Source organism: Pseudopipra pipra, chromosome 18, assembly GCF_036250125.1.
Source record: "Pseudopipra pipra isolate bDixPip1 chromosome 18, bDixPip1.hap1, whole genome shotgun sequence".
NCBI lineage: Eukaryota > Metazoa > Chordata > Aves > Passeriformes > Pipridae > Pseudopipra > Pseudopipra pipra.
In genome coordinates this window covers 1,761,327-1,773,767 of record NC_087566.1, presented here as the reverse complement: position 1 = coordinate 1,773,767, position 12,441 = coordinate 1,761,327, and the positions used below count along the sequence as shown (strand labels likewise).

The 12,441-nt window shown below is 53.9% G+C and overlaps 1 protein-coding gene across 7 annotated transcripts in view; it reads left to right on the top strand.

Annotated features, from left to right (window-relative positions):
• NF2 (NF2, moesin-ezrin-radixin like (MERLIN) tumor suppressor) overlaps positions 1–12,441 on the top strand; it is a 52,302-nt gene that overhangs the window by 22,453 nt on the left and 17,408 nt on the right. For all 7 annotated transcript variants that reach the window (XM_064674639.1, XM_064674635.1, XM_064674636.1 and 4 more), the window contains exons 9-13: positions 1,928–2,002; positions 3,484–3,597; positions 6,354–6,476; positions 6,828–7,045; positions 8,382–8,487. In XM_064674639.1, the coding sequence (XP_064530709.1) occupies positions 1,928–2,002; positions 3,484–3,597; positions 6,354–6,476; positions 6,828–7,045; positions 8,382–8,487 (636 nt within the window). The remainder of the gene's footprint in view (positions 1–1,927; positions 2,003–3,483; positions 3,598–6,353; positions 6,477–6,827; positions 7,046–8,381; positions 8,488–12,441) is intronic.

Here is a 12,441-nt window from a genome sequence, read left to right as displayed (position 1 = left end):
AAGTTGAGTAATTTAAGCCCAGAGTCTAAATATGGGTATTTGGAATTGTTGGCCCCCAAACCCAGTGGAGAACAGCGGTGGAATTGGCTGTGGAGGGAGGACTGAGCAGTTCAGTTTTCAGTCTGAGAGAGCTGCTCAAAGAAAGCAGCTGCCTTCATGGTAAGGAAGAGAATTAACTTCTTAATTAAAAATGGTTTTCTAATCTAAACATGGTATCGATCAGGGGAGCAGCTAAAGGTTTCTCATCAGCTGCGTTTATTGCATGTCTTGTGAGGTTTTATAAGCACTAAAGCCGTGCTGGAATTCTCCTCACTTGCTTGACTCCTTAAAGAGCTTCACGACTCCACAAACAGCTCAGCACTGAGTGACTTCCAAAGCTTCCCTGCCTGGGAAGCCTCCAAAATCCAGGGGCTGACCCCTCCATAGCCAGGCCTTGTCACAAGGCTGTAACAGAGCTTCCTCTGGGGACAAAAGGATGGATCCCTTCCATCGGCTCAATCATCTGTGTAATCAGATGGCCATGACAGCAAACAGGGCTAAGAGCTGGGAGTGACAGCTCTGGACACCACAGAGGGGTTTATCCCTCCTCACAAAGATTGACTGTTTATGGGGAGCTGAAATTCCTCTCCTGCCTTATTCCTGCTGCTGATCCAAGTGACTGGTTCTGCCGGAGCCCGAATCCAGGGACATCCGCGCACGTCTGCCTGGGTGAAAGCCTTAAAGGCTTGGCTCTTAAACTGCCAAAGCCAAGCAGTGCCAGGACAAGCTCTTTGAGCCCTTTGCAGGCAGGGCAGTGCATGACAAACCTCCCGTGCTAATGGACACACTCTGCCTGCTCCAGCTCCTCAGCCCTTATCCCCATGCCGTGGGGGGGAGATGGAATATGCACGTGTCTCCTGACAAATGCCTTGTTGCAGAGCACTCCATCTCTTCAAGTGCCCTTTTGAGGCCCCTCTCTATCCAGGGTTGTCTTCCTGAATCCCTCCAGGCTGTTGATGCCACCTCTGTCCTCTTGAGGGACCCGCTGTGGGAGAGCTTTTGGAGAGGGGAATCCCAGGCCACGGGTAGAGCTGTTTGCTTGGCACACAGAGTGTGAATACAAGTTAGAGCCGGGGAATAACGTTTGGAATTGTGGAGAAGGCTCGTGACACAAATGAGTTCTGGAGAAGAAAGTGCATGGAAAATCCTTTCAGGGAGCTCTTGTGAGGTGGCAGCAGGAAGGGCAGCAGCTCCTTGCTGTGTTCCTAGTGCAGCTCTCCTGCCCTTTTAACTGCCTGGCAGGAGGGTGGAGGCAGGTGGGGATCTGGCTCCTCTCACAGGGAAGAAGGGACAGGATGAGATCAAACAGCTTCAAGCTGCACCAGGGGAGGTTTAGGTTGGATATCAGGGAAAATTTCTTCACTGAAAGGTTGGTCAGGTTGGTGGAGTCACCATCCCTGGAAGTGTTCGGAAAACCTGTGGATGTGGCACTTGAGGACGTGGTTTAATGGTGGTGCTGTTTGACAGCTGGACTTGATGATCTTAAAGGTCTTTTCCATCCTTAACAACTCTGTGCTTCAGGGAATCCATCGGGCAGCTGAGCTGGTTCTTCCTCCCTTTCCAAGCATCCTGAATTCCTGCTGGGGATTCTCCCAGGAGAGCAGCACCTTGCCCTGTGTCCCTGCCCACCTCTGCAGGGTGCTCTGCAGAGGACACGGGCTCCTGTGGCTCCCACGTTTTTCCAGGGGAGGAACAGTTGTCTCCTTGGCCGCTTTTGCTGCGAGTCCTCCCTCCTGGCTCGGAGCCACAGGGCCGGCTCTGAGCCGTGCGTGTCTGACCCTGCTGGCCTCCTCCGAGCCAGAGCTCTCTGTCAGAGTTTTATAGCTGCCTTTTTATTAAATGCACCACTCTCTGATAACTCTCTCCCTCTTTATTTTTTCCTTTTCAGTTTACGATTAAGCCGTTGGACAAAAAGATTGATGTTTTTAAATTCAATTCATCAAAGCTGCGTGTGAATAAGCTGGTAAGTGTGCAGACAGTCATTTTTACTGCCTGCAGCACTGGGTTCTGCAGAGAGTGTGAGACAACGAGCTCTTGGGGCTTTTCCTTCGAGAGGGAGCTGCTGGAGCTGGGAGGGGGTGTAGCAGTTACTGCTCCCTCTAGGAAATAAGGGGGGGTCTCAAGTCAAACTCCTTCACAGAACCTCTCCCCCCTCCCCTGTTTTTGTGCTCCCTTTCTGAGCTCGGGTTACAGCTGACTTGGTACAATGTAGTCATCACCTCCAGCTTTTCTCAGATCCTCTTTCTTCCCTGTGGAGCTTTTCCATCCTCCCTGTGTCCTAGCTCTCCCTGTTTTGGGAGGCACCGTTACCAGAGTCCTGGCTTTTCCCAGGCTGGTCCCCTCTGAGGACACTCTCCTTGTACAAGGATGGAGGTTGAGCACTGGGTTCAGCATCCATGCTGGAGACCAGCTTTAGCTGCTGTTCTGGGGGTGGATCTGTTGTCATACAGGGATCTTTGCTGTCCTGGTTGGAGGTTGTCCTGTGCTTCTCGTGGGGCTTCCTCACAAAGGCCTCATTCACTGCACTCACCAGGTTCACTGTGCTGAAACTTCTCTCACTCCAGAGAAGTCATTTGAGGCTTGGGAAATGTCATTTGTCACTTGGGTTGTGGCTGCCCCATCCCTGGAAGCATCCAAAGCCAGGTTGGACGGGGCTTGGAGCAACCTGGGGCAGTGGAAGGTGTCCCTGCCCATGGCAGGAGAGTGGCATGGGATGATCTTTCAGGTCCCCTCCAACCCAAACCATTTTAGGATTCTATGAAATGGAAGAAGGATGTGTGAATCAGCCCTTTAGAAAAGAATCTGAGTTTAGCACTCTATTTTTATTGCCAAAATAAGCTTTCACTCCTCTGTGTACCCACCCTGTGCTAAACCTCCTCTGGCACTGCCACCTCCCTTCCCTTACCAGAGGGAACTACACTGGTGCTCAAAACCCCTCAGCAAAGGTATCTGAAGATGTCCAAGGAAGTTTTTGATAAGCCTTCTGTTTTTCCAAGATGAAAAGTGGTTTTCCTCCTTTTAATTTATGTTTTAATCTCAGTGCTTTGAACGTGCAGCTGGGAGGAGGCACAAGTTCATCTTGAACCTAAAGAAGGAGCTTAGTGAGAACAAGGGAACCGGGCAGAGCTGGAGAAGTTCTTATTTCATTATTTGGCCTCTTGCCTTTTTAGGGTGGGTATAAAACACGCCAGAGCTGTGCTGTGCTGGAGGCACAGAAAATTGGTCTCTGCAGAGAGCTGCTACCCAGGAGCCGGTGTTTGGTGTGGGACTTGGCTCCCTGCCCCTCCTGAGAGCTCACAGGGTTTGAGAGCAGTGGGTGGAAGCACTAACAAGCACCAAATCAAAGCAATTCTAGTGTTTCTGTGTGTCAAGAATACAAACCACCTCCTCGCCATCACATGTGTACAGCTGTTTCTCTCCGCTCTTCACCCCTGACTGGAACAGATCCTGCAGCTGTGCATTGGGAACCACGACCTCTTCATGAGGAGGAGGAAGGCAGACTCCTTGGAGGTCCAGCAGATGAAAGCACAGGCCAGGGAGGAGAAGGCCAGGAAGCAGGTGAGCCACATCTCCCATAACCAGTGAGCCAAAATCAGGAATGCAGATGAACTCGGGAGGAAACGGTCTCTGGAATGACATCAAAGCACCTTTGAGGGAAGGTCCAGCTGAACATTTTTTGGTAGCCTGCTCCCAGCTCAGCAGTCATTCTCAGCTTGGCTCTGCAGGTTGATGGCCCCCTGAGTCCATCCCCCAACCTGGGACCAAAGCTGGGAGGCCGGGAGGGAGAAGCTGCTCTGGGCGTCTACAAGTGTTTTCCTACTGGAAAAACCAGGGAGGTCACTTGTACTTCAAGCAGGGGGCTGTGAGGGGGAGCTGAGCCCTTCTCCTCCCTCGTTCCCTAATTGCAGGGAGATGGAATGCACCCCCCAGGCCGGGCCGTGCAGCCTGCATGTTAATGCCGTGCCCGGCTCCTCTCCGAGCCGCGGGTCACGGCGGAGGCAGCGGCGTGTGGCCGACGAGCAGAGATCAGCAAATTGAATTGTATGAATCATTGTTTTCTGCTCGTGGACCTTCTCTACTCACTGAAACCCACACAGCTAATCTGGGCGCTGGTGCTTGGAATATAAATGGCCCTGTAGGCAGTGAAGCCAGTACACGGGAGCGGGAGAACCCGGAGCAGGAGAAACCAGGAGGGCCTGGTGCTCACAGGGCTGATACGGTGTTGGGTGTGAGCGTGTCCACAGAGGTGCCTGTGTGGTGTTGAGGTGCTCAGATGGCCTGGAAATGGGATGTGCCTTGTTCTTCAGGCACCTCCTGAGGTGCTGGGCTCGGTGTTGAGGTGCTCAGCTGATCTGAAGATGGGATGTGGCTTGTCTTGAAAGCACCTCCTGAGGTGCTGGGCTCGGTGTTGAGGTGCTCAGCTGATCTGGAGGTGGGATGTGGCTTGTCTTGAAAGCACCTCCTGAGGTGCTGGGCTCGGTGTTGAGGTGCTCAGCTGGCCTGGAGATGGGATGTGACTTGTCCTTCAGGCAGCTCCCAAAGCAGTTGTCCCTCCTGTAGCTTGTGGGGTGGCAGGAGGGGGCAGGGTGTCAGTCACTACAAGGGTAACCTGGCCAGCTCCTCTGGGGAGGGGGAGCTTCTTGCTTCCCACAGGGATTCCTCTGGTCAGTAAGAACTTGGCTTTACAGAATCATTAAGGTTGGAAAAGCCCTCTAAGATCACCAAGTTGGACCATTAGTGCAGCACCAGGGAAGTGGTGGAGTCACCATCCCTGGAAGTGTTCAGAAGTGGATGTGACACTTGGGGTTTTGTGGGTACACAGTGATTCTGGGCTATGGTTGGACTTGATCTTACAGGGCTTTTCCAACCTTAATGATTCCAGGAGTCTTTAGGTTTTCCAGTCTTGTGAGTTTTTGATGTATTTGGGTAACTCCAGCAAGACCTGAGATCCTGTGCTTATCTGGGCTCCTGGGAGAGTTGAGGAAGCAGCAACTTAACACTTCACCTGAGCTCCCAAATCCAGAGCACTTGGGCTCCATGGAAAGGTCAGGCTCCTGCTTGGGCTGGCTGCCCTCTCCCGAGCCAGCCACCATCTCCCCTGCCTCCTCCTCCCTCCCACAATTGCTAACTGGTTCCAGATAATCCTTTTATACCAGGAATTCTTGTTAATGGAAGTCCCGAGCGGGATGCAGATTATGATGATAATTAATGAGGGGAACCTTTAATGGAAGGCAGCAGAACGGTTGGAGCAGTGGGCGTCCCGCTCTCAGAGCACAGCTGGGCTCCAAGGAGCAGAGAAATGTGGCTTGTCACACTTCCTTCCCTTATTAAACCCAGCAGGTCTCCTGTCCTGGCTGTGGCGTGGATATTTATAATGCCCATCCCTGCAGGATTGGAGGGATTAAACTCGGCGTGTTAATTAGCCCGATGGCTCCCTTGGGCGCTGGGCTGGTGGAGGGGCAGTCCTTGGGCACAGCAGCACTTCTGGGAAGAGCTGGCAGGCTCTGGTGGCTTGGATCTTCCTCTTGTGGAGAAGAGCAGCTGTTTCCTGGAAGCTGAGGTGGAGGGAGAGGGTTTATTGTGTGCAGGAATTGCCAGGGGTGGTTGCTCTCTGTGTGACCTCCCTCCAGAGGAGTGGAAGGGAAGGTTGCAGCGTGCTGGCTTAGATGGCTGAGCAAAAGGTCCTTCAGCCTCCTGCCCCGGGCTGGGCCTGTGTTGGGTGTGTGGAAGGTGCCCTCAGACTGCCCTTCAAATCAAATCGCTTTCCCTGCTTCAGGCAAACCCAGACCCTTGAGCCCAGCCCTGCAGGGAGAAACTCCAGACACAGCTTGGACCCTGCTTGTCCAGGTCTGCCCTGTGACTCGGCCTGGGGCACTGTCAGGGGACATCACCACCTGCCAGGTGTGGCCACGCTGTGGGTGACAGCCTGGTCACAGGATGGGAATTGTCTCTGGAAGGGCACTTTTCAAGGGAGCAGGGGGCATCAAACAGCCTGCCCAGGGCAGTGATGGAATCACCATCCCTGGAAGTGTTCAGAAAATGTGTGCATGTGGCACTGGGGGACGTGGTGGCCTTGGCTGTGCTGGGGGAGTGGTTTGATTCCATGATGTTGGAGGCCTTTTCCAACCGAACTGATTCCATGATTCTATTCTGTGGTCAGGTCACCCCAATCCAGGGACATTCCCCATGTCCATAAGCAGAGAGGAGGCAGCAGCACAGCCCTGTGCTCCTTCCCCCACCCGTGACCCTTTCTCATCCATGGAAAGCCTTCCTAACGTGTGTTGTTCTCACTCTCCCCAATCCCTTCTTCCCAGATGGAACGGCAGCGCCTGGCGCGGGAGAAGCAAATGAGAGAAGAGGCTGAGAGGACCAGGGATGAGCTGGAGAGGAGGCTGATGCAGTTAAAGGAGGAGGCAACAATGGCCAACGAGGCTCTGGTAGGTCCCTGGGAGGCTGTTTCCCGAGGCACTGCAGCTGCTCCTCACTCTTTCCACTGTGGAAGTGTTTTTGGAAGTGCACTGTGACTGTGGCTGCTCCCAAACTGCTGCCAGTGCACAGTGAGCAGGAGGCTGGATGGAGCTATTCCATCCTGCTGGGCTGCTTGGGAGGAGCACAAAGAGGATGATTTGGGACAGAGCCTGGCCCCGTGCAGGCCTTGGCAGCGGGCTGTCACGGACGGGAGGGGTTCTGTGGAGCGTGTCGGCAGCTCCCGGCCCTGCCCCGGGGGCTGTGAGCACATTTGGGGGACACAGAGTGCAATAAAAGGCTTCATGTGCCTGCATTGGCAGATGAGGTCCGAGGAGACAGCAGACCTGCTGGCAGAGAAGGCCCAGATCACGGAGGAGGAGGCCAAGCTGCTGGCGCAGAAGGCGGCGGAGGCCGAGCAGGAGATGCAGCGGATCAAGGCCACGGCCATCCGGACCGAGGAGGAGAAGCGGCTGATGGAGCAGAAGGTGCTGGAGGCTGAGATGTTGGCTCTGAAAATGGCCGAGGAGTCGGAGAGGAGGTCAGAGGGTACAACCTTCCAGCTGCCTCTGCTTGGCTTCCCACCCCCTTCTGCCTTAGCTGGGAGGGGCTCCTGCCTGGAATTATCCCTCTGATGGGACAGGAGGGGCTCCTGCCTGGAGTTATCCCTCTGATGGGACAGGAGGAGCTCCTGCCTGGAGTTATCCCTCCAATGGGACAGGAGGGGCTCCTGCCTGGAGTTATCCCTCTGATGGGACAGGAGGGGCTCCTGCCTGGAGTTATCCCTCCGATGGGACAGGAGGAGCTCCTGCCTGGAGTTATCCCTCCAATGGGACAGGAGGGGCTCCTGCCTGGAGTTATCCCTCCAATGAGACAGGAGGGGCTCCTGCCTGGAGTTATCCCTCCAATGGGACAGGAGGAGCTCCTGCCTGGAGTTATCCCTCCAATGGGACAGGAGGGGCTCCTGCCTGGAGTTATCCCTCCAATGGGACAGGAGGGGCTCCTGCCTGGAGTTATCCCTCCAGTGGTGTGCAGGGAGCTCTCAGTCTCCCTCACAGCAAATAGCCCAGTGGCCCAGCCTATTCCCCTCTCCAAAAGCCTCTCTGCTTTTGGGTGCTTTCTGCAACCCTCCTCTGCATTCCCTGAAGTCTTCGACACCATTCATAGCACCTGGGGTTGGTTTTTCCCCTGGGTGGTAGATCTCCATTCCTTATTCTCTCTTTATTCCTCCACTTGCCTCTCAGTTGTTCAGTTCTCCTTCCCAGCTGTGAGCTCTGTTCCAGGTTAGCCTTGAGCTCTCCCCAGCTCTTGGAGTCTTTGCTCCTTGTTAAGAGCTGAGCCCAGGTCCCACGGTGCATTTGGTAGTGAGCAAGTAAAAGATCAGTCTTGTTTCCTTCCAACTGATTACTCCTTTCCCTGTAAGAGCCTGCCTGGTGCCAGCCCTTCTGCTTGGATGAGCACTGTCCTTGTCCTTCTCTTCCTGCCTTGGTCTCTGTCGTGTGAAGCCTCCACTCAAATCTCAATCCAGCAGAGAAATCGTCCTTCCCTCCTTTGGCTTTTTCCTTCTAGGGGTTCCATAAGCCTCGAGGGTAAATACTGGTTCTGGAATTGCTGTCTTAGCACCCTTCCCAGCCCTCAGCCTCACTCACTGACGCTCATACAGAGCCCATTCCGGAGCTGCCCTTCCATGTCTTGGGTTTGGGTCCCACAGAGTCAGAGGTTCTGCCATTTCCCCTCCTCAAATGGTTTCTTTGTTCAGGTCTTGCTGCAGGACAAATCCCAGCCAATTCCACACCTGCACTGTGATCCTGCTTCTCCATCTGCTCGTTCCTCTCAGCTCCAATGTGATATTTGCTGTGTGCTGCTTGTCTTTGCAGGGCAAAGGAGGCAGATCAGCTCAAGCAGGACCTTCAGGAGGCTCGTGAGTCGGAGCGGAGAGCAAAGCAGAAGCTCCTGGAGATCACCAGCAAGTCGTCCTACACAGTAAGAGAGATCTGGATTGTATTCCCCAGTTCCCAGCCCCTAAACGTGCCCTCCTCCACAGCCTGGAGGCTGTGCAATTCTCCAGATATCCATCTCCAGATCTAAGAATTCTCCATCCCATCCACGGAGGGGCTGAGCCGCCTCAGTGCTGCTCAGAAACCCTGAGCAGTCCTTGCCCTTTTCATCCCGGTGCCTCATCCAGCACAACATCACTTTGCTCTTTTTTTGTTTCCCACCCACCTCTTGCTACGAGAGCAAAGGAGCTGCTGCTCAAATTAAAGCAGCAAATTTTAAACCAATTTAAACAGCCACGTCAGAGCTGTGCTTTGCCAACACGTGTGGAGAGCACCAGCTCAGCAATAGCCTTTAAAATAGGGTTAAGTGTGTCCTTATTCTTGTTAGGTGGGATAAACATTGTTCAGAACCTGTTAAATTCATCCTTTGGGCATAAACTGGACCTTTATGTGCTGGAAAAAAACTTCCTCGAAGAGAGATTATTCCATAATTGCCCATTAAGAGGATTTCACACCTTCCTCCCAAGCATCTGGTCCTGGTGCCTGCCGGGGCTGAAACGCCAGACTAAGTGACCATTGTTCTGATCTGTCTGGCAGTTCCTTTCCTCTGCTTCCCTAATTGTACCTGCAGACCCCATCAGGTGCCCCCTCCCTGCAGCTCACACCTGCCAGAGCTGCTGCCTGGCTGGCTTGGGAACAGGGAATTGCTCGGCAGCATCAGGAATAGGCTCGACAGACGTTCGTGGGAGTTACGGACCCGCCAGCACTGAGGGTTGGATTTGTACCTGCAGGCTCCTTCCTCCTGCTCTGGAAACTTTAGAGGAGCAGATTGGAGAGGGATTGAGATGAAGCAACTTTTCATCCCAATTCTCTGGAGTTCCCTGCAGGAATATTTGGAAGCTGTTAAAAATAACGGTGATGAGAAATAATCAGTTGCTCTCGGCTACGGGACACTCAGTCAAGTGAGTGCTGGATAAAGCCCAGCTTTGGAGTGCTCCATATTTAACAATTCACTGGGAATCTGGGATGCAGCAGCTCTTTAATTCTGGGTTTAACTTTGCTCAGGGAGGGGTGTCCTCGCTGGAATTCTGCTGTGTGGCTGCACCAACCCAGCATGGAATTTGGGCAGCTCTTGCACATCCACGTTCCCTCGTGTTGCCATGTTCATCCTTCCTCAAACCAGCAGAGCCCCTGCTGAAATCCCGGTGCTGGGGAGCAGCTGGGTGGCTCTGTTCCTGCCTCATTAGTGGGAATGTTGTGGGATTGCTTGGAGCTCAGCTCCACCCCTCCAGCTGCATCTGCCTGGAGGCAGCTCACACAGAACTGTCGCTTCCAGGCACATGGGGCTGTGTCCTCTCCCTTCCCTAAAGAGCCTTGGCCTTCCAGACACGGCTGCCAGTGCCAGGAGGGAAGGGACTTGCTTTTATCCTCTCCCCACTTGGGTGTCAGGGTCCCCTTGTGCAGCTGCTGCTCCTCCTGCCCATCTCCCTGTGCCGTGTTGCTCAGACTCCACGCCTGTTGTTTTCCAAGGTCAAGGGGAGACTGCTGTGACCAGCATGTCTTTATCCAGGTAACAACACCTTGCTGGGCTCTTCCATCCCCTATTACACCTCTCTGGACTGGGGGGAGCCTCCTCCCCTGCCAGAACATGGAGGGAACCTGTTTTGAAAGCTGGTTTTGGGGAGTTGTGTCCCTCAGGTAGATGGCAGCTCTGCCACACGGTGCAGGATTCCAGCTCCTCCATCCCTTAAGGAGGGTGTAACATCGGGCTTGTTCTTTTCCATGAGCCCAAACTTCTGCTGTGTCGTCCCCTGGCACTGGGAGCTGAGCAGGACTTCCCTTGGTGGGGAACAAGAGCAGGAGAGGAAGGGGGGAGTGGATGGATACAGAATCATTTAGGTTGGAGAAGACCTTTAAGGGATCGAGTCCGACCATTGACTCTGTGCTGCAGCAAAGGCAAGAAGCAGTTAAATATATGTATTTTTTAACTTTCCAGTCTCCAACTGTGGTTCTTTAAAGCTTATTTCAGTGTCTTTTTAGTCCTTGGAGGCCAGGCTGCTTTTATGATGTCACTGGTGGGTGATGCATGAGGAATAAGACGTGGATCTGAGTCTCGGGCCATCAGGGCTTGGAGAACAATTCATTCCTTACGGACTTGGCGGCGGCTCTTCGGCTCCTTCACTGCCCTTCAGGTGCCACTCCTGGCCAGAGAAAGGCAGTCATCCCTCTTCTAATCCCCTGGAAGCAGTGAGTGGCTGTTCTGGGCTTTCCCAAATTCTGGAGCAGCGCAGTGGCAGCAACAGGAGGAGCTCTCCCTGCGGGGGAAACCTCCTGCCTCCCTCTGTGCCTCCCCCAGATCTACTGTCTCGCTCTGTATTCCAGAGGGACCAGAGGGATGACTGCTGTCAGCCTGGGGCTTGCCTTTATTAACAGTAGGAAATTGCTGTAATGCAGTAACAGGGTTATGCAGTTTGTTCCAGGTGAGGAAACACATACGGAAAAGGATCCGTGTCCCCTTTATCACCACATGGCCCCTTGGATTAAAAATCCCTGCACCTGCTGCAAGAGGTGCCCAGGGTAACTGCAGATGGCAGGGAATGTGCAGCAGGGATCTGCCCCTCTGCCCCCTCAGGTGAGACCCCCCTGCAGAGCTGCCTCCAGCCCTGGGAACAGCACAGGGAGGACGTGGAGCTGCTGGAGAGAGTCCAGAGGAGGCCCCGGAGATGCTGCCAGGGCTGGAGCCCCTCTGCTCTGGAGCCAGGCTGGGAGAGCTGGGGGGGTTCCCCTGGAGAAGAGAAGGCTCCAGGGAGAGCTGAGAGCCCCTTGCAGGGCCTAAAGGGGCTCCAGGAGAGCTGGAGAGGGACTGGGGACAAGGGATGGAGGGACAGGACACAGGGAATGGCTTCCCGCTGCCAGAGGGCAGGGAGAGATGGGAGATTGGGAAGGAATTGTTGGCTGTGAGGGTGGGGAGGCCCTGGCACAGGTTGCCCAGAGAAGCTGTGGCTGCCCCTGGATCCCTGGAAGTGTCCAAGGCCAGGTTGGATGGGGCTTGGAGCAACCTGGGCTAGTGGAAGGTGTCCCTGCCCATGGGAGTGGGTGGCACTGGATGAGCTTTAAGGTCCCTTCCCACCCAACCCATTCCATGATTATTAAATGCTTTGCTCCACATATCAAGCCTGTGCCTTTGAAAACCCTCAGCCTGCTCTTTCTTTGCTCTTTGCTTATTCTTCCTCACTCCTGCTGCTCTTGGACTTCTCCACCATTTTTCCCCTGCTCCATGACAGAGCAGTGCCGAGGGAAGGGAAGTGGCTGTAGCGACCCTGACAAATTGTCTCCAAACTTAATGGCTGCAGCAACTGAAATTCATGCTCAACTCTTCCTGCTGCTGTTTGTGGGGTTTTAAAACCAAAACTCAACAAGCTTGTGCTGAAACAAAACCAAGCTAAAGGTCGTTTGAAGGCCAGCAGGCTCTGATGCTCCTGGCTCCCTGCACAGCAGGGACGGGAGAGCCTCACGTGGGAAAGGCTTTGGGAACACCTGTGTGCCTTACAGGGAAGGGATTTGAATGTCAATGGGATGCAAGTATTTAAATCAGTTAAGTGCTTTGGCAGACCTGTCCCCTTCCCTCCGAGACTGGAATTTAGGGACTGAGCTGTCCCTTCCAGCGCTGGCTCCAGAATTAATGTGCTTGTGTTCCGTTCAAGCAGGGGAGCAAGGAATTGAGTTTCCTTGTCATGTGGGTCTTAACTCACCTGGAATGCTCCAGCCAGGCCAAGTGCAGTTTTAGGTGCTGCCTTGTTTATGTTTGTACCAGGTGTTTGTGTTCCAGCTCTGCAGGTGGATGAAGTGTTGTCCCTTTAAGGTTTATCCAGACAAAGCGAGCTGGGAATGAGCCCTGGCTGTTTGTGAATTCCAGGCTGGTGGTGAGGGAAGAGCCAGG